General features: G+C 37.3%; 1 protein-coding gene across 6 annotated transcripts in view; it reads left to right on the top strand.

The window, feature by feature from the left end:
- Positions 1–26,709, top strand: part of Usp37 (ubiquitin specific peptidase 37) — a 108,777-nt gene that overhangs the window by 43,244 nt on the left and 38,824 nt on the right. For all 6 annotated transcript variants that reach the window (XR_373256.4, NM_176972.4, XM_030254923.1 and 3 more), the window contains 9 exons: positions 943–1,087; positions 5,190–5,413; positions 7,967–8,138; positions 10,853–10,953; positions 14,246–14,424; positions 14,988–15,062; positions 21,294–21,391; positions 22,912–22,996; positions 25,899–26,057. Coding sequence is in view for 5 of the 6 variants with exons in the window: in NM_176972.4 (NP_795946.2) it covers positions 5,258–5,413; positions 7,967–8,138; positions 10,853–10,953; positions 14,246–14,424; positions 14,988–15,062; positions 21,294–21,391; positions 22,912–22,996; positions 25,899–26,057 (1,025 nt within the window). In the remaining variant the exon portion in view is untranslated. The remainder of the gene's footprint in view (positions 1–942; positions 1,088–5,189; positions 5,414–7,966; positions 8,139–10,852; positions 10,954–14,245; positions 14,425–14,987; positions 15,063–21,293; positions 21,392–22,911; positions 22,997–25,898; positions 26,058–26,709) is intronic.

Below are 26,709 nucleotides of genomic sequence, written 5' to 3'. Positions count from 1 at the left end.
GCCAGCCTGGTCTACAAAGTAAGTCCAGGACAGCCAGGGCTCTGGCACACAGAAAAACCCTGTCTTAAAAAACAAACAAAAGGGCTGTGAGATGGCTCAGTGGGTAAGAGCACTCACTGACTGTTCTTACAAAGGTCCTGAGTTCAAATCCCAACAACCACATGGTGGCTCACAACCATCCATAATGAGATCTGATGCCCTCTTCTGGTGTGTCTGAAGACAGCTACAGTGTACTTAAAATAATAAATAAATCTTAAAAACAAACAAACAAACAAAAAACTAACCTAAACCAAAAAAAACAGAGGGAAATGGAAGATCAGTAGCTGATCATGCATAATGTCACTCACATTTGATTCTTCTAACTGGAGGAAATCAGTAGATTTTGTCCAAATGATCAAATGAGTGAAAAGTTGATAATCTTGTATTAAAGTTTGTTGTAGAATTTAAGAGAAAATTATGCTTGGAGAGACCTAAAATTAAGAAAGAAATTTTTGTTTTGAAGTTTTTTGGTTTTTTTTGTGTTTTTTTTTTTGTTTTTTTGAGAGCTTTCCAAAAGGTAAGTGAAGATACCCTTTTCCCACCTTTAAAAACTACAGCTCAACACACCTTAGAAGCAGCCTTTAAGACAGTTACGACGTAATAATGTTTCTAAAGTCAACAAAGGATGTACTTTTTCATTGACTTAGTTTCAAAATCTAGTAGCAAAAAATAAAAGAAAGACACAGGGTGACAGACTTACAGGCTCTTTCTACAATCCTACAATTCCTCATTCTCTACTGCAGGCACATCCCTATTTTGTGCAGGGTAGAAAGTCTTACACTATATTTTATGTATTTTCAGTAAGTGGTCTTTAAATGAGTCTTTTTTACATACATGATTTGTCTTCTTGAGCTTTAATTTCATATGTTGAAACTTTTTAAAGCACACTTATGTTTTCTTTAGCTGAGTTGATGACTGCTGGAGGGACCACTGGTAGAGCCGAAGAATATGAATAGTTTCTCAAGAAAAGTACATTACTTTTGGCACAAGAAGCAGAATAACTGTGAATTGTTATCACGTGGAATTTTTCAGTAAAAATCACTGAAAAGTAAGTTGCTTTTGTTTTGGTTCTGTGTTTCTAGTATTATGCAAATAGGCAAGAATTGGCAGTTTTTTTATATTCACTGTGTAATTATACTTTTATGTTTCAGTGTGTGTGGTTTTTTTTTTTGCACAGAATGACTCCCAATATGTGCAGTTAAGTAACTGAACACAATATATACACAGTTTGCAATATGAGCTTGCATAGAACACTCAAATTTGGATGGTAATCAATTGTGAAGTAGTTTAGAAAAAAGAATTTTTTAACATACTTAGACTTCATTTTAATTTTTTTGTGTTCTATATTACTTTGATAAGACTATTCGTGTTAGAGCTCAAGGAATTTTTGATTCTTGTTGACAGAAAGTTTAACTATTGCTAGGCACAGTGGTTCACTTTTGCAATCTCAGTACACTGAGTTCTAGACCAAAGTGCTACAATGTAAGGCCCTGTCTCAAAAAAAATTTTTTTTTCTTTTAAAATTGTTTCTACATGTACATAAGACTGAAAAAGTCTCTCTTAAGCAAGGTCAAGCTCTGATAATGTGGTGAGTGTTCAAAAGTGGTTATTGTTCATCCATCTGGTACAGAAGAAGGTACTGACCATGGTAAAGTTGTACTTATTCTCTAATTTTATGTTCTGTATCTTTCAGTTTTTTTCATTACAAGAAAACAAGCTTGTTAGTCAAAGTCATTAAGAAAATGTTCAACACATAAAGTTATGAAGTAAAACTTTTATACTCATAACCAAAATTTGCATTTAGAATTAGACAAAGATAGGATTTTTTAAATCTCTTGTATATTTTAGTGAACATGAAATTTTATCTGCTTTATTTAATAATGACTTTTTTATTAAGGTAAATACCAAGATAATTGTGCTTTATATTCCCTTTTGGTACCCTAGCCAATAATGAGATATAAAGAAAGATGAAAGAATTTGATAAGACAAAACTTTTGGAAGGGAGAAGTATAAGGAAAGATGAGAAAACTTTATAAGATATGAAACTTTTCAAAAATTGACTTATGTGTCTTTTGATCTGGTACTTGTATAAGTTAGACTAGCCTTAAGTGCAGTTATCTTCCAAGTGCTGGCACTACAGATATGTGCCACCATGCCCAGCTTGTTCATCATTTTTGAGTATTGATTCTTAGTGAGATTAAAGAACATATTCCCTGTCTTCAAATAGTATAGATAAAAACAAAGGTTTAAACAGCATTTATAATACAGTATCAAAAGTGTCTCCATAAGCACAAAGTACAATAGGAATATGGAGAAGGATTTAAATAGCCTCAGTGTGGTTATAAGGAAGAGAACCAGTGAAAAGTAGTCAGGAAGCTTACAGAGGGTAACATCTAAGTTGAGCCTTGATTTTAGAATCAGGAGAAGGAATTAAAGCAGGATGGGGAAGAGAGATTACATGAAAACTTAGAGACATGACCACAGAATGTAAAGATTCAGTGTCATGAGACTACATGGCTTTGGGAAATTTTTTTGGTTGAGAAGGCTGGATTGAGGGGACACTTACTGGGGATGGATAATCGGGGCCTGGTTCATGAGGCTTTGATATCATGTTAATGAAGCTGTATTTTATTTTGAGGAGAGTGAAAGGTCATTCAATAATACTAAGATGGAGAGTGATTCTATTTGATTTGTAGTTTACTTAGAAAGTTGCCTGAGGGCTGGAGACGCTCAGCAGGTAAGAGCACTGACTGTTTTTCCAGAGGTTCTGAGTTCAATTCCCAGCAACCACGTGGTGGCTCACAACCATCTGTAATGAGATCCGATGCTCTTTTCTGGTGTGTCTGAGGAGATTGACAGTGTACTCACATTCATAAAACAAAATGTTTTTTTAAAAAAGTTGCCTGAAAAGGCATGTGGAGTTAGAATTCTGACCTCCCATTTCCAGTCCAATGCCAAAATATCATACAAGAAGGTCAGAAGCTAGTGATTCTGGCTTGAGAAGCTGGTGTGGGAGAGGAAAAATGTATCCTTTCTAATCCTGACAGACAACATGGAAAAAACTCAAGGACTTGGACAAACAATAGAGCCACAAATAATTGCTAAAATGTAATACAAGTATAGGCTGCTTGCTTAGCTTACTGCAAGTTTATTAGTTTGAGTAAAATGACACATGAATAGGTAGGCCTATAACAATAATAATATTACTTTGAATTTATATGTTTAGTTAACTACTTATATTTAAATGTGGCCACAGTTGGCCCTCAGAAATTTTTTGAGGATGAGAATAAAGAATAATGACCTCTCAAAATGTTTTCCCCCCCCTCAAAATGTTTTTAAATGTCTTTTCTAATTCCTAGTTACTTTCTGTGCAGTAACTAGTAAAAGACTTTGAATTAGAGGACTCCAGACCAGTCGTCTCCTGTCTTCAGCTGAGTTTTGATTTGAAGAAAGTAAATTAGAATTTATTGCTTACAATATAAAATGAGTAGTTTTATATGAAGTTCATTTTCAAGAAGAAAAAAATAGGTGATCTGGCAAATTTGGTTCATGTGCTAGTAGAATTGATAACACTTGTACATGTTTTACCTACCTTAGCCATTTCTCTTACCTAGCTAGCCACTACAGATGATTGGTTTGCAACTTCGGTCAACAAGTGAATTATTGAGGTGTTTGGAAAAAGAGATCCTATAGAGAAGGAATAATTCAGCTTGGACGCCGACTCCATACATACTAATAGTACTGTCAGCTGAGTACATGTGCTATCTCATCCCCCAACATTATACATACATACTAATAGTACTGTCAGCTGAGTACATGTGCTATCTCATCCCCCAACATTATATTTGTTGCACTTTATGGTTGACACAGCACTAATATCAGAAAAGGAAATTACAATTAGTGACAGAATTGGCTCCCAATTTCTAGACCTAATATGTCTTCTATATTATCTTTTCTACATTTTCCAGTTGAGCTGTCTAGGCAGTAGTATCGTTCAAATGATGTTTAGTTTATAATCTTATAAGCAAAAATCTATTTTAGAGATGCTGTTTTAGAATTTGAAAATACATAAAAAAATTTGATTTAGCAATGTTAGATATTTGCACATTTATATGTGCACTATTTGGTAACATCTAGTACTATAATTTTACTTGCTGACTTTTGAAAATCTAGTTGGGGAGTATTAGATATCCTATTAGTGATTGCTGTAAGTCACTTACAAATATTAGAAGTTCATTCAAGGGGTTGGGAAGATGACTCAGTGGTAAAGTACTCAATGACCAAACCTGGTAACCTGGGTTTGAATTCCCACCCCAAAACTAGAGAGAGTGCATGCATGTCTGTAATCCCAGCATACTCCTATAGGAAATAGGAGGCTGAGACAAAATCATAGGAAGTTTATGGGTTCCTTAGCCTGCGGGATACAGCAGTGATAAAAAGAGACCTTGTCTTAGACAACTGCTGTACAGGTATGCCTCTACTCAAGCACACACATCATACACACAAAAAAGAGAAGAAAATAATTCATTCTGGAAACTTGAGTATTTGTTTAAAGTTAAATTGCTTAATGGGAATGGTAATGCTGAATATTGGGTTAGGGAAGGAATAAGATTTTTTTGTTGTTAGAGATTAAATGATTTTTTTTTCCTAATGTAGCTCCAGATGTTGAGCTAGTTTTTAAAATAACTAATTTTTAAAATTCATTTGATATATGGTGTACATGTGAATGAATAATGTACTTACTGCTGACTATGTTGAAATTCCATATTCTAAGAAATGGAGTCACTGGAGTTGGTTTTTAATTTAAAATTGAAATTCAAACTCTATTACATAAAAAGAAAAGAATGAATACTGTAATGGTAAAGTTACCTAAATTGAGAATGGAATCTTTATTTCTTATTGCCCTATCAGCTCTTTTATGAGTGGTACAGGATACAAAATATAGTTGCTAATAGATACAAAGAAGCATGTACAGAAGAAATGAAAGATTAAATTCCACCTGCCTTATCTGTCTGTATTATCTGTGTTCTTCAGCAGATCAAGTCCTTCCGGTATGAGGATGCAGAGGTAAAAGATTTATTGAAGTGGAAAATTAATATAAGATGATTCATTATGTATTAATCACTTGTAATTTTTTTGTTTTTCTTTAGAATTCGTCAGGTGAACATATATTTTTGCTTTTTAATTTGGTTAAAAGCAATTTATTTTTAAAGAAACTATGTCTCCCCTGAAGATCTATGGTCCTATCAGAATTCGAAGCATGCAGACTGGGATTACAAAGTGGAAAGAAGGGTCCTTTGAAATTGTGGAAAAAGACAATAGAGTCAGCCTGCTCGTTCACTACAACACTGGAGGAATTCCAAGAGTGTTTCAGGTATTCTCATGGCCATGAGAACTTATCCAAGAAAACTGGGAGCTGAATATGAGCTCAGTGGCTGCACTTGCCTAGTGTGCTCAGAACCGTGGATTATATTCCTAACATCACACACACACATCAGGGTGATCTGACTTGATTCCCCTGTTTTTTTCTTTGAAGTAATTGCCAGATTCATTTAATGGGATTTTTTTTTTAAGTGTCTTGTAGAAGTTAGTAACTATGTCCTAAATAATCCCATCCTATGTCATACATTTTAATAGATGATTGTTCAGGTCATCTTTATAGCTTTATAGTTTTTAAAAAAAGTCTTGGGTTTGTTTTTGTTTTTTTTTTTTTTTTTTTTGTTTTGTTTTAAAGATTTATCTATTTTATGAATATGAGTGTTCCATCTGCGAGTTAACCTGCATGCCAGAAGAGGGTATTAGAACTCATTAGAGATGGTTGTAAGCTACCATGTGGTCACTGGGAATTAAACTTGGGACCTCTGGAAGAGTAGCTGGTGCTCTTAACTGCTGATCCATTTTTCCAGCCCTCTTACAGTAACACGCTATAACTTCTAACTGTAAAAATTTGAAAGTTCTTTATTACTTATCACTATCTTTAAAACAGTAGCTATTAGGCCAGCAAGGTGACTTAGTGGGTAAAGGCACCTGCCACCAAGCTTGATGTTCTGAATTTGTTCCTTAAGACCTACAAGGAAGGAGACTATCAATTCCCACAAGTTACCTTCTATGACATGTGCATACCATATATACACATATGTACACACAAAAAACATAATAAAAATTTAAATAGTTTATCTTCTGTACTACTCTTGAGGAGCAAAGAGCTCCTACTATTTCTGTGAGTTGAATTTAAGAACACCTTTGCCTGAGAGCACATTTCTACATCCCAGCATTTGGGAATCTCATTCAAGAGAATCACAACTTCAGGCCTAGCCTGGTCTGCATGGTGAATTTGAGACCATTTTGAGTTACATAGTAAGACTATGTCTCAAAAAACAAACAAAGAAAAAAACCAAAAACATGATCTGGAGAGGTGGCTCAGTGATTAAAAGCACTGATTGCTTTTGCAGAAGACATGGGTTCAGTTCCCATCACCAACTGAGCAGCTTACAACTGCCTGTAACTCCCCTCTTCTGGCCTCTGCAGCACTAGGCATCCACATAGATGAATGCATACATATGGGCAAACACTCATACCTTAAAAGTAAGTAAGCTCTTTTTTTAATAACCCTAAATCTTACCATATTTTATATACTTAAAAATCTATTTTCATCAGGCCTTGAGAGGTGGTTTGGCAGTTAGGTACACTGGCTGCTGTTCAGGAGGACTTGGGTCCAATTCCTAGTACCAACATGGTGGCTCAAAACTGTAACTTCAGTCCAGGCCATCCAATACCTTTATCTGGCCTCTGAGGGCACCAGGCAAGAAATATACATGAAGGCTGAATACCCATACACATAAAAATAAAATACATATTAAACTTTTATCTTTGTTAATTATTTTTAAAGAAATAAATATTAAGCTTTATTATGTTCAAGTTATAGTAAATAAAATTTTCCATTTGTTTATACTTTTGAACTATGAAAATAAGTTGCTGGGGGTTGGAGAGATGGCTCAGCAGTTAAGAGAACTGACGGCTCTTCCGAAAGTCCTGAGTTCAAATCCCAGCAACCACATGGTGGCTCACCACCATCTGCAATGGGATCTGACGCCCTCTCTGACTTCCTCTGGAGTCAGGAAGAACTGAGGCCAGACTGGTCTTTACTACTGCTTCAAAGCCAGCCTAAGTTACATAGTGAGACTCTCACAACAGAGATCAGAGAGATCATTGAGAGGATAAAAGTACATACTGCATGGTGGAGAGAAAACCAATTACTACACGTTGTCCTCTGACCTCCATTGGCATTGCTGTTGTAACCCCCCCTCCCCTAATACTCACAAAATGAATAAAATGTAGTAAGAAGTTGGTTTGAAAAGCTAAGTGTGAGCTGTGCATGATAGCATGCATATTTAATTCCTTTACTCCGGAGGGCAGAGGCTTGGTAGTTAAGAGCTCTGTGAATTTAGAGGCCAGCCTGGTCTACATAGTGAGTTCCAGGCCAAGTAGACTATATAATGGGACCCCATCTTTTTAAAAACAGAAAGAAAAAAAAATGGTTCAGTGGCTAAAGGCACATACTTCTCTTGCTACAGACCCAGTTCAATTCCAGGGGTCATGTGGAACAGCTCATGACTGACGAGTTCTAGCCTCAGGGAATTCAGTGCCTTCTGGCTTCCATAGATGCTAATACATGCCCATATTCAGACACACATGCATCCTTATAATTAAACATAGAATAAATCTTTTTAACCAAAGTTATATATTTGAGTTAAATTTATCAAGAAAGAGGAACTTCTTTTGGAGGAAGGGAGAAAGGTAAATTGAAACGTATGGAGGTTAGCAGTATTTAGACAAGTTTATTGTAATTTGAATATTTTGGATGAAAAGATAATTTTTCTTTTCTTTCTTTCTTTCTTTCTTTCTTTCTTTCTTTTTTTTTTTAAAGCTAAGTCATAACATTAAAAATGTGGTACTACGACCCAGTGGAATAAAACAAAGCCGCCTAATGTTGACTTTACAAGATAACAGCTTCTTGTCTATTGACAAAGTACCAAGTAAGGATGCAGAGGAAATGAGGTTGTTCCTAGATGCCGTCCATCAAAACAGACTTCATGCAGGTAAGCACCAGCCATATGGTGAGTCTAACATTAACAGTTCTAAAGGAATGTGATGACTAAGGGCTGGATATGGGACTCACTTGGTAGAGTGTTTGTCTCGCATGTACAAGGCCCTGGAGTCGATCCCTAACAGCTCAGTACATAGAAACTGAGCATGGTGGGCATGCATGTAATCCCAACACGAGCAGAGGCGAGAGGATCAAAGTTTAAGATCATCCTTAGCAGCATGAGCTATCTGAGATGATGTGAGCTCAGGCTAGCCTAAGCTGTATGAGTCAAAGAATATGACAACTGTACACTAGTATTCCTGATAGAAAAATCCTCAGCTAAGTACTATTGGACTGAGTTAAGTGGCACAATACAAGAATTAGTTAAATTTATTCCTGGAATGTTAGAATAGTGCAGCATGGAAATGAGTCTATATAATGTACCACATTAACAGAAGGAAGGACAAGAACATATAATCATCTTAAAAAATGACAAAATTTAATATTCTTTGACAATAAATACTCTATTAAATAGACTATGGGTAGAAAAAACCATGTCAACGTGATAAAGGATTTTCATGTTAAGCACACAGCTTACACATTTAAGAGAAAAATCTAAAAGCCTTTTCCTCTGAAATCAATAATAATATAAGGATGTCTATTCTTGCCACTTCTGTTCAATATGAGCATTTGAAATCTTGCCAGAGCAACTGGGCAATGAAGAAATAAAGGGGTGTTCAAATTGAAAAGGAGGAAGTAAATATCACTGATAAACTTTATCTTGGTTTTATTTTTAAGTTAAGTGTAACACATGAAAAGAATGGAGGTGTAGTTTAATAGAACAGGCACTTAGCATGTACAAGGTCCTGCATGCCTCTACCCCTCTCCACAGAGAATGAAAATGTAGCAGTATGAGTTTTCTTAGCTTTAGTTAATATATTAGTATACCACTCCTGTAAAATAAGGTTTTTATAGGTTTCTGTTTAGTAGTCATTTGTTTATACCACCAATCTTGAACTATGATAACATCAGTATTAATAGTACTGAGTTCAAGTAGGGTGAGATGGCAAATGCCTGCTGTCCTGGCACCCAGAAAGCTAAGGCTAGGAGACTTTGTTAACTAACTGTTGAGGAAAGGACAGAAGAGAAAGAGCAGGAGGGAGATGTACAATATACTTGTAACTGTTAGTTAAGACGTAGTAGGGTTGTGAGTTTAAAGCCAGCCTGGACTCTAGAAAAATCCTGTCTCAAAAAAGCATTTGAATATAGCACTGTTTAAGATCTTACACATTGGGAACTCAGTCTATATTTCTGTTTTGCTTTTGTCTAACATACCCATCATACTTTTCTTTTGTCTAAGTAAAGTTTGAATCATCATTTTGAGTTTTAAAAAATAAAATGATAGAATTTAATTTAAAGAGAAGAGTGAATTCTAACAGTCTCTGGATGCAAAAGATAATTGATCACTTAGACTCTAACATTAAATGATCTCCATGGCAAAGGAACAATACTAGCTAGAGTGATGTCACAGAGTAATTTCTTCTTGAGGTTCTAGGGATTGAACCCAGAGCCTCACAGATGCTAGGCAAGCACTCAACTGCCGAGTCACATAATCATATGTTAATGTCATTAACATTTGAAATAGGGTCTTGGTAATCTGTGCAGGTTCTCCTACACTTGTTCTCCTACGTGATGTAATGTTAATATCATTATGAAACAAAACCCATTATATAAACTAATAGAAAGAATTCAGGAATGAATTGGAAAGAAAACTGCAAAAAAATGAATTCAGGATGTAGATGAACTTTCAGCATGAAAAAAAATGCTCAAATTCATAATTAAGCTCGACTTCTTTTTTAGACTTAATCATTTTAATGTGTGAGTGCTTTGCCCTCATATATGTGTACAATGTGTGTACTTGGTGCCTGTGGAGGTCACAAGAAAGCATTGGATCCCCTGGAATATGCAGTGTTTGTGCAGGTCTTCTGCAAGAGCAGCCAGCGCTCTTAGTCATTCACTGAGCCATTCATTCCTTAACACTGGGATTTTTGTAGCTGTGTGAGGAAAGGAGGAGAAAAAGTCCATATTTTAGAGTACCTTGAGCTTTTGTAAACAAGTATGGATTTTATTATTATTATTTTTGGAGTAGAAATTATTCTGCTTGGAAATTTTTTTAACTAAAATCTTTTTAGTTACATTTATTTTATTTTGTGGATATGTGAATGAACCCATTCACCATGACACAGTATTCACACATGTGAAGAGTCAGTTTTCTCCTTCCATCATATGGGTTCCAGAGGTGGTTTAAGCTTGGTGACATGTGCCTACACAAACACAAATAATACAAAATAAACAAAAGGTAATATTTTTTAAATAAAAACTATAATTGTTACTGTTTCTAATATTGACACTGGTGTAAGTATTCATGGCTAAGTTACAGTGATATATTTTCCATAGTGTTAGTTGTAACATACTACATGTGAGAGCTTCTAGCGTTTTCTCTTGTCCTGTAAACTGTTCAGTGGCCTCCCCTGTTGTGTTACTTACTCTTTTACTGGAGCTTTTACCCTGTGTGTTGCTGTCTATCTCACTTGTGCATTCACCTATCAGAGAAATCGGATGCTTTGTCTTCTTTCCTGATTACTTTCATTTCTGTATTATTATATAGCAATAATAATGATGAATATTTTTACTAAATTACATGGTTTATTCATTTTTGTCCACCAGCTATGAAAGCTTCTCAAGGTTCTGGTAGTTTTGGAACTATTCTGGGCAGCAGGACCTCTCAGAAGGAAACTAACAGACAGCTTTCTTACTCAGACAATCAGGTATGTTCATTTAAACTGTCCTAGCTTTTTAAAGAATTGATTAGCACATATATGCTAAGTAGCCACATAGAATGGACTTTAGGTGATCTCTAGTGTAGCAGTGTCACAGTGGTACTTTGACATAGCTGACCTCTTATCACTTTGTTTTTATAAGCAATTTCTTAAATTTTATCCCAATTTTACCTTCCTGTTATTGTTTTGGTTGGTTGGTTGTTTTGAGACAAGTTTTTCTATGTAGCCCTGACTATCTTGGAACTAGTTCTGTAGACAAAACTGGCTTCAAACTCAAGAGACCCACCTGCCTCTGCCTTCTAAGTGCTTGGATTAAAGGCCTGTGCCACCACTGATGCCTGTTTTACTATTCAATTTGACCTTCTTACATAGTTTTTCTAAATACATTACATAGTTTTACTTAACAATTGTTTAATGTCTCACCGTTATCAGAATAGACTACAATGTTGTTTTTACAACCAAGGATTTCTTATTATGAAATCTGGCATATAGTACTGCCACTTACAGACATGTGTCATCAGTTAAACTCATGTTTCCTGAGTCTCAGTACCTGTCTGTAAAATGGAGACAGCACCAACATCTTAGAAGTTCTGAGATAGTACATGTAAAAGGGGCTAGCTGTGTACTGTACTACTAGAGACCACCTTAGAGTGTTTGCTGCTATTTCTTGGATGCCTTTGGGCCTGTCCTATATCGTGAACCTTGCCTTTACACTATATGACTCCACACTATTTTATTGAGATTGTCCCTTTGATTTGAAAAAAGCGTTTGTTTATAGTATTCAGTAAGCTGTGAGACCTGGTGTGCACCCGTAAATATTCTTTCAGCAGTTTAGCAATCATTGTGTTTCTTTTCATTGGTTTGCAAAGGAAAGCCAGGTATAAAATCAAAAACTTCAAAGCTCTTCTGTAAATATATTTGTATAGAGATGATTACTTAGATAATACTTGCTGGGTTGAACAGTAATAAAGAGATAAATGACTTTTAGGTTCTATATCTGTGTGTGTGTGTGTGTGTGTGTGTGTGTGCCATTTGCATAAATCTGGTAGTCAGAGAACAGCTTATAGGAGTTTATTTTCTTTTTATACCACATGCATCCTGGTGAATGAATTTGGGTTATCAGACTTCATGATAGGTGCATTTACCCACTAAGCCATTCATCTAAACTCACACAAAGATTTATTTATTTATTTATTTATTTGTTTTTTGTTTTTTTTGAGACAAGTTCTTTCTCTGTAGTTCTGGCTATCCTAGAACTTGCTTTTTAGACCAGGTGTGCTCGGACTCACAGAGATCTTCCTTCATTTTAATTTGCTTCCCAGTGATGGGAGTAATGGTATTGGCCACCATACCTGCATGAAGACGAAGATGATTATTATCATGAGAGAGTGTGTAGGGAACAACCAGTGTTTCCTATTAGTATATATTGCATTTTTTGGAATTTTATATAGAAGGAGTGGAGGAGTCTGGCCTCTTCAAAGTATATTTTGAGATGAACAAATTTATAGTTAGAAATGTAAATGCTAGAATGCTAAAATGTGTAGCAGATAAAAATATTTTGGGTTTTGTTTTGTGTTTTGGTTTGGTTTTAGTTTTGAGACAAGGTTTCTCTGTGTAGCCTTAGCTTTCCTGAATCTACCTCTGTAGACTAATCTGGACTCAATTGCAACAGAAACCTGCATGCTTCTAGGTCCCTTTTTTGCTGGGGTTAAAGCTGTGCACCAGCACCTATAATCATCTATAAACATCTATAATATTAATTTTACACTGTTTTCTACATTGTCATTCCATCTTCCTGGAGCTAGAGTTACAGGTGGTTGTGAGATGCCTGACATGGGTACTAGGAACCAAACTCTTATTTGCAAGAGCATTTTGTCCTCTTAACCTTGGGCCATATCTTCAGCACCTCATTGTAGGTTTAGAGGTAAAATACTTTTATGATCAAAATTTCAGCCAATAAAGGGCTGGAGAGTTGGCTTAGCAGTTAAGAGCATTTGTTGCTTTTGCCAGAAGCCCTGTGTATCATTCTCAGAACCCACATGGGGCTCACCCAATTTCTGTAACCCACATGTGGCTCACAACCATCTGTAACTTCAGTCTTAAGTGATCTGATATCCTCTTCTGACCTCTGTGAGCACCAGGCAGACATGTGATGCACAAACATACATGTAGGCAAAACATAAAACGAATAAATTAAGTAAGCTAATTAAATTTTTTCAATAACAAAAATGGCCAAACAGTATATAGCTAGTACACTACCAAGTATATAGTTAAATAGAATAGAGAAATAAGGAAAAAACAGCAGGTTGGGAAATAGTGGAATTCAGTCCCAGAATCACATAATTCTTAATGTCACCATATAACTGTCAACACCACTGGCCTTTTGACATTCTACTTGTCAAATGTGTTCACATTACTGCACGGGCCATTCATTGGGTAGAGATAGGATAATATTGATGGTCCTCTGTATCTTTATAAAATATTTTAATGGCAGTGCTTTTGATTTAAATTTTTAAAAATTTTATGTCTATGGTCATTTTGCCTACCTTTATGTCTGGGTGCCATGTGTGTATTTTGGTGCCTTATGAGGCCAGAAAACAGCATCATATTTATCTCTTTGAACTGGAGTTTCAGATGGTGGGTTTTTTTTGCCATATGAATGCTAGAACTTGAACCTGGGTCCTCTGAAACAGCAGCCAGTGCTCTAACTTTTGTGTCATCATGCTAACTCATTAATCTATGTCTTTTAATGTTACTTTGCTCTATGTTCAAGCCCAAGCACCACAAAACATAAAATTCTCAGGTGTATAAAGCAAAGTAACATAAAAGAACATAGTGTCATAGACTCTCCTGGAGATGTTTTGTAAATATATTCCTAGGTGCTGAGCAGGAAGCTCAGTGGTGGTGCTGGGTGTCACACAGAGGAATAATCCACACAGTGAGTCTTAGACCAAAGAGACTGGACTAGAAATAAATACCTGGTTGTATTTTTTTTTAACTCTCCATAAAAATTGTTGCTCTAAAAAAATTTAAATAGCTCTGGTATTGCAGCTCAGTTTCTAGACTTGTTTAGCACATATGGAACCCTGATGTGCCCCTTGGAATCACATTAACCAGATACAGTGGTGCACGTCTATAATCTTAGTACTTAGGAAGTAGATAGGCCATCCTCTGCTAAACTTAGCAAGTTTGATGTTGTCATGGATTTTATATGCGATCCTGTCTCAAATATGTTTTCCTTTAAGTCAAAGATTTAACTGTCTCCGTTTTATTCTTACAGGCCTCTTCAAAAAGAGGAAGTTTAGAAACTAAAGATGAAATTCCATTTCGAAAAGTTCTTGGCAGTCCTGGTAGAGGACCAATTAAGACTGTAACTGGAGGTGGAATGGCTGTTACCCGGACTATTCCTTCTTTGACGCTGACATCAACACCTCTTAGATCAGGATTATTAGAAAACCGGTAGGAAAGACTTCCTTCAGCACCTGTTTATAAATGTCTTTTGGGATTTTGAGGAATTGAAGGAGGAGAAAGCAGCAAGTATAGAATGCGTTTTTCATGTGTAATTACAAGAGTTTGTCACTAGTTTATGTCAGTGACATGCACTGAGCATGCAGACAAACAGCGTATTAAGTAGGACGTAAAGAATCAGGCTGTTGTCTTTCTATCTTTGAGCATGTTTTTAATTTTTTTGTCTGGATGTGGGTGGGTGTGCATGTATAGATATGTGTGCACATTTGTACATGTGTGTGAAAGCCACGAGACAACTTTGGGGGGTCAGATGCTACCTACCCCTTGTTTTGAGATAGGGCTTGTCTCTGGCTTGGAGCTTAGCAAGTCCCAGAAACCGTTCCAGCACTGGGGTCATAGTCACACACCCTCAAATCCGGCCTTCATGTGGATCTGTGCTTGCATGTGAAGCGCTTTACTACGTCACATTTTCTTCCCAGCCCTGGTTTATTGTTTTTAATGGTATGAATTAAGACTTTGTAAAAGTAGTCTTTTTTAAAATCTGTTCTCTATAGCACTGAAAAGAGGAAAAGAATGTTATCTGGTTCAGAGCTGACTGAAGATTACCCTAAGGAAAATGACTCATCATCGTAAGTTGCTTTAAGAGCCTTTGTGGCATTTGACCAGTGCTTCTTACATCAATTGCTAGAACTCCTAGGGAGAATTTGCAGCAGCAGTGTTCCATTTGTGATCATTCCTATTATAAAGTGTCTTGGTGATGTGAGAGCAGAGACTTCGCCGGGGGCTCTAGCTCTTAACATTCTATTTCATAGCTCCAATCTGCCTTTTGTTGCACTGAGAGAAAGAACAGAGCTAAAGAACTTGAAATAAATAGTTCTTTTGTTCTTTGAGTTTCTTGCTTATTTTTGTTTTTGAGACAAGGTCTTAAGAAATATGTACTGGCCTTGAGCTCATCAGCCTCCTGTGTGCTGAGATTACAAATGTACTTCACTATGCCCAGCTCAACAAATATTTTTTGTTGGGCCACTGTTTTGGTTTAGACTTTCTCCCTTTAAAATGAATTTATAATTCTAGGTAGCCATATAAAAGACACACAATCCAGGTATTTTGTTTACAAGCTGTAAGCCTAGACTGGCCAGGTTTGGGGCTATTTAAACATATTCCCCAGCCATAATGTCCCTTGTTATTTGCTGTTTCCTCCTAGCCATATGCTCATGGTCCATCTCCTCTCATGGCAGCCTCCTCCTTCTCCGTGTTCTCTATTCTCCCTCTACCTGCAATGCCCCCACTCAATCCCCAAGTCCCACCTCTTCCCTCCACTGCCTAATCACAGGCTCTAGCCTTTTATTGACCAGTTAAATTGGGGAGCAAGGTTTACATAGCATCACTTGGTGTATGTTAGGATCTACTTGATGTCAGAAGCAACCACATCTTAAGAACCAGTATTTAGCATTAAAATACAAGCAACATCAAACCAACCCATTACATTTCCCCCTTTTTGCCTAAATAAAAAGGCTTTTATAATAATAACATACAGTAGGAACAATTATAAAATAATTATGAAAACAGGTAGTAGTTACATTCATAATGTCTAATGCATTTATACTTGGCAACTTAAAAGTATTCTATCATTTATCCTATCTTTGTGAGTTCAGCATTCTGCATCTAAACCATTTTCTATCCTAACCTGTATTACCATCCTAAAAACATCTTCTTAGACCTAAAACACCTTAAATCATAAACAACTTAAGCTTAGTAAGTCTGTGACTGCCTAGTCGTCAACCCCATCAGAGACCTGAGAAGTATGCAGGAAGCACAGGGATACAGCTTCCAAAAATTACAGCGACAACTAACTGCCTAGATAGTCACTAATATTCTCTAAAATATTGGAGCATCATCGTCAGCCTTCTGGCCCAGAATATCTGACAGACCCTTTGTGAAGCAGGAATTGTGAGGGACTTCCTTACCCTGCCTTGTCAGTTGACTTCCCTGCACCTGTTTGTCCTTTTTGGACAACATTCTGTCTGCAGATGAAGTTAGGGCATTTTCTTTGCCCAGTGGCTAGTGTGCCACATATGAAGCCCTCTCCAGATGGAGGTCCTTCAATGTTCATCATCTTCTTTCAAGTCAAATGGGTTGCTGCCAGGGGCTAACATAAAAACATCTTTAAATGCCATATTCTGTAAGTCTCTGTGGCTTTTGAAGACCATATATCTCTTCTTAGCGAATCTGAACAAGCAAATGTTGCCCTTTCTTCAGCGACCTATTATCTGTTCAACCCAGGATGTATATTTCTGTGTTCTAAACTAGTATCTGACATGACCATGAGTTTGATTATTAACTTGTATTTCCATTCTTTCCTTTGTTAGATTTATGTATGTATTATATATACAGTGTTCTGCCTTCATGTATGCCTCCAGGCCAGAAGAGGGAACCATTTCACATCACAGATGATTATGAGCTACCATGTGGTTGCTGGGAATTGAACTCAGGGTCTTTGGAAGAGCAGCCAATGCTCTTAACCTCTGAGCCATCTCTCCTGCCCACTAACTTATATTTCTGAAATCATCCCTAAAAGTTTGTGATCTCAGCTATTTAAAAGGACTGATGCTTTACATTGTAACTTTAAGGATTATATAGGAACAATATCTCATGTAAAAATTAAAAGCATACATGTGTCATATGTATCAAAAAAACTTTAAATTTTTATATTGATGTATAATAATCTAAACCAGTGTAACCTTTAAATATGTATCAGCATACAAAATTCTGTACCAATATAGCAAAATATAACCTCAATTTCACATCAAACTACAAAGATATAAACCAATGTAAGATTATGACTATGAAACTTTTTTTGGTTTAAGAGTAGATTCAGTAATCTACCCCTTTTCTTCTTCTCCTCCCCCCTCCTCTTCTTATTCTTCTTTTTCCTTCTTCCTGTATCCTCCCCCTTTTTCTTCTCAACATCCCTTTCCTTACATAAGAAAGAAGGACAGAGAAAAAGAAAGGAAAGAGAAAAAGAAATCCCTAAATCAAATCCCCCTATTTCATTTCCTCCTGTCCAAGACCCTATTTGTAACTTTCCCCTTTAATGACGACATACATCCAACATTCAATGAACGACCAAAACTCCTCCACCCCTCCTCTTTGGAAAGGGACAGAGTTTCCTTAAAATTGCTTCCTGCTGATTTGGGTGTATAGTTTTCTTTTGGCGTCCAAGAAAAGTGGGAACACAGTTAATTCTTAAGAAAGCCAAGCTGTAGCATTTGTTGTTCAGTTCCTGTATGCTGAGAAAGTTGAGGCTTAAGTGAAATCCTGATTTGATCAATCTGTGAGGCTGGACCTAAAGAGCTGGCTGTTTTGAAGTTGTCCTGGAAGAAAGTTGTATTGACGTGGTCTGAGGAAGGATCACATGGGAAGCTGGAGCAGTAAGTGTCAGCATCTCCACATTCCTGAGGGCCATCTTGTCAGGGTTGTAATTTTGGTTTTCTGTGAACATAAAGCTTTCAGAGGTACCACAATACCTTCCTTTCTTTCTGGTGAGTGAAAGACATCAAGAAGTTACTCCCTGTCTCCAAATTCATTTGTTGAAGCCCTCATCCCAAAGTTGGTTTTGGAGCTAGGACTTTTATGGAGTTAGATGAGATTAAATAAGGTCTTTAAGGTGTAACTCTGATCCAAAAGGACTGAGACGAGGAATAGATGTCTAGATCTCTTTCTATGCACACTGGCTATATGATGGTATAGCGAAAAGGCAGCCATCCACAAGCCATGAAGAGGGGTCACCAGAAACTGAGTCTGCTGACTCCATGACCCTATACCTAATAGCACACACACTGGGAAAATCAATTGTTGTAGCCAGGCTGTGGTGTTTTGTTATGACAACCCAAGTAGGCCCGTATAGACTGTTAGGGGGGTTTTTTGGTGTATTTTCAGAGACAATGTTAGATCCCTGGGACTGCCTTAAAAATCACTGTAAACTTGCCCTAAAAAACAAACAACATTTATTCCTTCAGAGTTGAGGTCATCAGGCTTGGTGTTAAGTGTCTTTACCCACTGAGACATCTCTGGCTCATTTACAATCTTTTCTAGGGTGGAAGGATTTTGTTAAAATCATTTGCAACCAAGTGACAAATTGTTTTTCATAAGAGTGGGCTCAGTCAAATTCAGCACCAGTTTCTGCTGTTGTCCAGTTTGGATACAACAGCAGTAGCAATAGCTGAATTTTGATGAGGGTAAATCCATTCTATAGATTTTTATCTCTGTTAATATAGCTGTTTTAATAGATCTCTGGCAGAAAAATTAGAATAGCAAAGGACAGAGGTTGGCTGAATTGCCACACAAGTTACTCTGCTGTTTGTAGGGTGATTTCAGGCATTTCTCTGATAAAAATTAGCATATGAAACTATATTTTTTATACACGCTTCTCCATATATTTCCTCTGTGTATCATTTCTTCCTAATCTTTAGCACCTAACCATCCATCTAAGTCCTTTCCTGCCAGCTAGTAAGTAGTCCGCGTCTCTCTGTGCACACAGTGAGTGGTGAGATGTGTTCCCTAGAAGTCATCTCCTCACCTTTGTCTTTCAACACAGTCCTTCCCTCCGGTTGTAGTTGATTTTCATTTTGTACTAGTGTCCAGATCAGGTCTAGGTTTATTACCACTCTTTCCGTTGGTCATAGGAAGTCATCAGCCCAATCTCAATATGTTTAATCCCGGGTATGGTAGGTTGCTGCTGTGCCCCTTTGACCTTAGAACTTTATAGTGGGATAACACCAGTTCTTGATGCCTCTGGTAACATAGTCCCTTAATGACTAGTAATCACATGCTCATTCTCTCGGAGGGCCTCATAGTCTGAAAAGAGTAACATATCTTACCTCACAGATAACTTAGAATTTTTTGTTGCAGACAGGATGGTGTTGCTCTAAAATCCTAAGGTACCTACTTCATTCCTCTGGGCCAGTGACTCCACACAGTGGTCTTAGCTGAGCCTGCCATCTTCTCTCTTGAACAGATCAATACTCATAGTAGCAGCAAGTCGGTGTTGTAGTCTACATGGCTACATTTTACCTTACATCCCTTGTAGCAGTTACCTATTACTATATAAAATGTTGTTCCATATAGTGTCTTTAAATTATAGCCTAAAAAGTATTGTTGGCCAGGCCTAGTGGTACATACTAGTGGTTAATTCACTCATCCAAGAGGCAGAGCCAGGTAGATCTCTGTGTTCAAGGCCAGCCTAGTCTACATAGTGAGTTGTGGGACAGTGGGGCTATGGGGAGAGAGAGCCTGTTTCAAAAAAACAAACAAAATTAACAACAAAATCATTGCTTATAAATTATAGTCACTTCAGCTTATTTAAACTTGGCTTAACCAGTTTCATGTAGACCCTTTGATATTTCCCATGAATCTGTGGTCAGTAAGTAGCTTAGGAAGCTTTGAATAGCCTTACTCATGGCTGACCCTGGAGTTGATATCAATTAACCCATGTGTCTTCCACTATCTAGGACGAAAGCCTATAATAATATAGCAGTGGCAGGATTCAAAGGAATTAGAAGTCTGAAAGACATTTTTGGTCTTAGGATCAGAACTCATAAACACTTCTGTTTTGTTCTTTTAGAAAAAAGAAAATTAATTACAGGGCCAAGCTCATTAAAGGATAGAGAGAAGGAGACACAAGAGTCTTATGTAGCCCAGGCTGTCTTTGAACTCCTGACCTTCTTGGCTCCACCTCCTGAGTGCAAGGATTAGTATATTTCTTAATGACAGGTTGTAGGGTAAAGATGTGAAACAGAGGACACAAAAATGGAGTCAGGGAATATGGGCAGAGCAACAGCATTGTATGCTACAAGCTTAATTTATGATGATTTTCCTAAATTAGCAATTTCAATCGAAACTTGGAGATTTTATTTATGTAGACATTCTGCCTTCAGGTACTTGGAAATAATAAAAAGGGATTGAGGTTTAAAATTCCTAACTTTGTGCTTGGTGTGATTGTGTATGCCTTTGTTTGTTTTGTTTTCCAAGACAGGGTTTCTCTATGTGTAGCTATAGCTTTCCTGGAACTTGTTTCATATGCCAGGCTGGCCTCAAACTCACAGAGATCCACCTGCCTCTGCCTCCTACAGGCTGGAATTAAAGACATCCATCATAAGCCGGGTGTGGTGGTTTATGCCTTTAATCCCAGCACTTGAGGCAAAAGCAGGTGGATCTGAGTTTGAGGACAGCCTGGTCTACATACAGAACTAGTTCTGGGACATCCAGGGTAACATAGAAAGTCTCAAAGAAGAAAGTCTTAACTTTCTATTCATGCCCTTAAACTTATTAAACACTACAAGTTAAAATGTTTATATTTTCTAACTAGCATTTCAAATTATATGTGACATGAACATTTTGGTGTTTATTTTTTAAAACCACAAAGCACCAATGCTGGATAGTTGACCTCTTTAATTGTTCTTGTCTCAGGTAAATAGTTTTAAATTTTATTACTTTGTGTGTGCATATACACATATCATGTTTTACATGTAGAGATCACAGGACAACTTGAAGAATTTGGTTCTCTACCTTCACTGTGGGATCCTGGGGATCCTGGGATCCTACTTAGAGTATTAGGCTTTTCTGGCAAGCCTTTTATTTAGTGAGTTGTCTGGCCAGCCTCCTGATCTTGCTTTTAGCCAAGAAAAATCAGTATCATCTTGCTGTCTTTAAATATCTAAAAATATTCCTTTATTTTTGCTTAATTTGCTAGTCATAGTTTATATTGGTTCTTAACAGGCTATCTTCATAATTCTTAGTTCACTGAGAATTTAGAATATCTTTTTACAGTCCCTATATTGATTTAAAATTGTTAACTGTAGGAACAACAAAGCTATGACAGACCCTTCAAGAAAATATTTAACCAGCTGTAGAGAAAAGCAGCTGAGTTTGAAACAGGCAGAAGAAAATCGAACATCAGGTAAGTTTTCTTCTTTATGGTCTCATTTTTTTGTTTATATGATAGACTGTATTAAACTAGCACATGTCTTGTACATTGTTCAGGAATAGTGTTATTCATTAGTCAGTAGCTTGTACCAGTAATTGACAAGAGTATTTTAAAGAAGGCTGACAAGATGGCTCATTGGGTTAAAATACTTTCCACCAAGCCTGAAGACCTGAATTTGATCTCAGTGACCCATGTGGTGGAAGGAGAAAACTAACTCTGGAAAGTTAGCCTCTGACTTCCACGTATGCTACATACTTAAAAGCACATATACACACACTGAATATAAATAAATAAGGACTGTTATTCAGTAATGATGTTAGGCACCTATAATCTCAGCACTCAGAAGGTAGACTTAGGGGAACCAGGAGTTCACAGGCTAGCCTAAGCTACAAAGTGAGTTTGACACTGGCTGGGGCTACATGAAACTTTCTCTCAATAAACAGCAATAAGTGTCATGGTAACTCATACCTTTAGTTCCAGCACTGCTCTCCCCGCCACCACCCCCCCACTGTCCCCTACCCCCCAAAAACCCAGATTTTACTTTGTTTTTCCTCTATTTCAGTATGTAAAAGTTTAGTGTTAGAATGCCAGCACCATAGACAGAATGAGAGACTTAGAATGAAGTCAAGGCTCATCAGTGTTGCTCCTTATCATTGGGATTCCTACAGATAGAAGTATACGCCTTATTTCCGAAATACTAATACTTAGACCATATTAATAGCACTTGTTTGTTTTAAGTAATTATAACCAACCAGCAGTTAGCAAACATAAATAGTAAATACATAAGCCATCTCATTAGTATACAAATTGCTGTTATCTTTAATAAATGATGAAATTATATGTATGTTAAAGAATTGTTTTTAAAATAAACTTACTTATAACTTTCTATCAGTAATTGTTTGAGTTAATTACCTATGGTCCAGCGGAATTGCTGAAGCAAATGAGAAATTCTTAAGAACTTCTGACTGGCTGGCCAGTGGTGCCGCAGTCATTTAATTCCAGCAGTCAGGAGACAGAGACTGGCAAATCTTTCTGAGTTCTAGGACAGCCAGGGCTACACAGAGAAACCCTGTCTGGAAAAGGGCAAAACAAAAAAGAGAACTTCTGCTATATGAGACACAAAAAGCTATCTGTAGAAACCAATCAGTGGGCCACACACAGAAGACACAGAGCACAAAGGCACCTCTTGGGAATGAGGGCTGTTGGCAGGAACAGTGAGAGTGAGAGCAAGGAAGTGGGAGTCAAATGACTTCATTATATACACGCATGAAACTCTCAAGGAAAAGGGGGAAAGGGACTAGAAGCTAGTAAAGGACCTACCTTGAACAGCTTTCAGGCAGAGAACACTGCTTTGCTCTCGTAACTTTCTTCACAGTATTGATCTTTTAGATGGGCATGTATTAAGAGTAGAGTTAAATGTAAGTTGTGTGATCTTATTAGAGGCCCTTTGGTGGTTAAATTAGGCATTAAGTGTTCTTTCATGTATTGTGTAGGGCTTTTACCTCTGCAGTCATCCTCATTCTATGGGAGCAGAGCTGGATCAAAGGACTACTCTTCTGGTGTCACTAACCTGGACAGGTATGCCTTAGTTACACAATGTTGAGCATAGAAGCTGAAGGGCTCTCCTTCTTCAGAATCTTGAGTAATGAAATGGGCTGTTCTCTATACTCTGAGCTAATGCCCTAGTTTAAGCACATCATGACACTTAGGTAGAAAATACTCAAGAAATATTTTAGTTTTATCTGTTTTGAAATGGGTCCAACAATAATAAGTGGAGATCTGGAAAGATTTATACTGATGCTACTCATGTTGAGTGACATTTATAAGAGTCTTGACCACTGCATTTCTGTCCCCTTAAGCATGGTCGTGTTAAAGTATCTGGTAGCATTTTGAACTGCTTTTGTTTCCTATGCAGTAATTAAGTTTACTTCTAAAAATTAACACATTTTTTCCTTTTTAAAAAGCTAAAGCTTCGCCGGGCGTGGTGGCACACGCCTTTAATCCCAGCACTTGGGAGGCAGAGTCAGGTGGATTTCTGAGTTCAAGGCCAGCCTGGTCTACAAAGTGAGTTCCAGGACAGCCAGGGCGACACAGAGAAACCCTGTCTGGAAAAACAAAACAACAACAACAAAAAAAAAAAGCCAAAGCTTCATGCATTTCTTTCATCAGAAACATTTTTCAAAAATTTAATTTTCATCCAGCATGACAGTGCATTCCTGTAATCCCAGGAGGCAGAGAGGAAGTACAAGTACCACAAATTGAAAGCTGATCTGGTCTATACAGTGAGTTACAGGCCAGCTAGGGCTACACAGCAAGACTCTCAAAAGTGGTTATGGGGTCTGCAGAGACTCCTCAGTGGTTAAGAACATGTACTACTATTGCAGAAGGCCCATATTCAATTTCCAGTACCCACATGGTAGCCCACAGCCATCTACAACTTCAGTTTCAGATAAACTGACACCCTCTTCCAAAGTTCCAAGCATGTATACAGTGTGTGTGTGTGTGTGTGTGTGTCGGTGTGTTTGTGTACGAATCCCAGAACATGGTTTCTAGAAAAGCCAAATTTAAGCCACGGCAGAACATCCTTATAAAGTTTCCAAGGTTGAAATGATTCATTCTCTTCCTGGTATTCCTTGAGTAGAGAGCAAGGATACAAACCAGGCCTTCCAGTGGTATCCGGTTACTTGAGTTGAAGAATTATGAGGGCTAGTAAGATGGCTTGATGGGTAAGGCCACTCTTTCCCAAGCCCTACAACCTTAGTTTGATCCCCAGGACCTACCTGGTAAAAAGAAAACTGACTCCTGCACATTGTCTTTTGACCTCACCCCCCGCCCCCAAACAAGTGCTATGCATGTACATGTACTCATACTCACAGATAAATGTTATTTTTAAAAATGAATTAAGAACTGTAATATCAAATCCTCTCCAAAAATAAAGGGCCAGAGAAAGAATAGTAACCATTTGGTAAGACAGTGTCATATAGTACAGAACAGTACATGTAAATGCAACTAAGAGACTTAGTTCAGGAATTCTCTGTAGCAAAAATACTCTGGGGAAAAAGAATAAAGTCAAGGAAATTGTCAGAGAAATAATGTCAGATGAAAATGCTGAAACTCCTCTTGTTGAAAAGCCTCAACAAATGCCAAACAACAAATAGTATTTTAAAGATCCACATGGGAGTCAGGTGTGGTGGCAAACACCTTAAATTCCAGAACTTAGGCGGCAGAGGCAGGTGGGGCTCTGAGTTCAAAGTCAGCCTGGTCTAACAAGCAAGTTTCAGGACAACTAGGACTACATAAACCCTATTCCAAAAAACAACAAAACCAAACAAAAAGCCCCACATGAGTAAAATTGTACTCTAAAAAGAAAGCAGATTGACATTTACAGCAAGAGAAATAGAGTTAGATGTTAGTAATAGAGTAAATTATAATCCAGGGATATAGACAAAGAATATTATATTTGTCCAGTGTGATGGTACACATTTGCAATCTGAGTGCCCTGTATACAGAGGCAGACCAATTTCAGTGAGTTTAAGGCCAGCCTGCTCTACATAAAAAGGCCAGGCAGGGATGCATAGTGAGACCCTGGGGGGAAAAGAAACTTAATTATATAGACCATTTAGAGAAACATAAAATTATAGAAAAAGTGTTCAGCCTCAGGTGTAGTTAGGAATACAAGTCAAAATAGCAGCAAAGTCACGTGCTGCCTACTGGAAAAGAGTAATACTTATAATAATAAATAATAGAAATGTGAGGACACAGAAATTTACCACTAAAGGAAATAAAAATTGCTTTAACCTTTTTGGAAAACAATCAAAATATATAGGAGAATTTTAAATACCCCTAATATTTCTGCCTCCAAGTATAAACTTTTAACATCTTTCTTTAAAACATTAAGTATTTTCTCTGATGTGATTTGAAGTAGTGAAGAAGATACACTGGCCCCGCTTGGTGGTGCACGCCTTTAATCCCAGCACTCAGGAGGCAGAGGCAGGCAGATTTCTGAGTTCGAGGCCAGCCTGGTCTACAGAGGGAGTTCCAGGACAGCCAGGGCTATACAGAGAAACCCTGTCTCAAAAAACCTAAAAAAAAAAAAAAAAAGAAAGGAAGAAAATGCACTGACTGAATTTGTCCAAAATTTGTCCAATTTGACATCAAAAAGAACTGAAAAGGGAAACTAGTTTTTCTCAAGCCATTGGCTTGGGTCATGTAGTTTATAGGGCGAATACGGAAACATCCTAAGCTTTCTGTTTTGTTTTTGTCTTTATTGACAGTTACTGAATGAATGTAAGGCATGTGCACAAGGCTCCTGTATGAACTTACTAAGTTAGGGTTTTTCTCATAAGTGCCCACTGTTACTAATGTTCCCCTTAAGGTTGAGACTCTTTTCCCTTAGACATGGATCTCTCTGACTCTGCTAGAGGGAAAGGCTAGTATGAGTATGAAAATGTTTATTTTCCTTTCTTTTTTTTTTTTTTAGGTGTAATGTTTCAAGCCAGACTCCTTCTGCCAAAAGAAGCCTGGGGTTTCTTCCTCAGCCAACTCCTCTGTCTGTTAAAAAACTGAGGTGTAACCAGGATTACGCGGGCTGGAACAGACCTAGAGTGCCCCTTTCCTCCCATCAACAGCAGCTGCAGGGGTTGGTGAACTTTCTTGTAAAGTGATTCAATTGAGTTACTCTCCATTTGTTATGGATATCAATATAAGAAAGGATTCATATTATATTTCTAAAATATTTAGAAATTAGGTCACTTATAAAAGATTTATCATGGCTATAAACATTAAGTCCATGACCTAGTCTCCAGTTTTCAGACCTTGAAATGTGTGTTTCTATCTATCTGTCATCTCTGTCATCATCTTAAAGGAAACAATGACTATTCTCCAACTCTGTACATTTTGGCCTACTGTTGAGTGACTTTCATCATTTTTATATATCTCTCAACATAAAAATGAGATCATAGTGGTAGTAATCAGTAATAGTGGGTACTCAGATTAAACCCAGGTACTTTCCAACAGCCGCTAGGATTATAGGTATGCAGCATGACACTTGTCTTCTTATAATGCTAATGTGTTTCTTTCAGTATGCAGTCTTGGCAGAATTATTAAAGCTAACGCTGGGAACTGGATCCAGTCCCGTGGAAGAGCGGCCAGTGTGCTTAAGCACTGAGCCATCTCTCCAATCCCAGACAACATTCTGTTTTGTTTTTTGTTTTTATTTTTGTTTTTCCATACTGGTTTTCTCTTCTGTAGCCCTGGTTGTCCTGGGACGTGCTCAGTAGACCAAGCTAGCC

This window comes from Mus musculus, chromosome 1 (genome assembly GCF_000001635.26).
Source record: "Mus musculus strain C57BL/6J chromosome 1, GRCm38.p6 C57BL/6J".
Lineage (NCBI taxonomy): Eukaryota > Metazoa > Chordata > Mammalia > Rodentia > Muridae > Mus > Mus musculus.
Note: the sequence above shows the minus strand (reverse complement) of the source record. Positions and strands in the feature narration are given on the sequence as shown.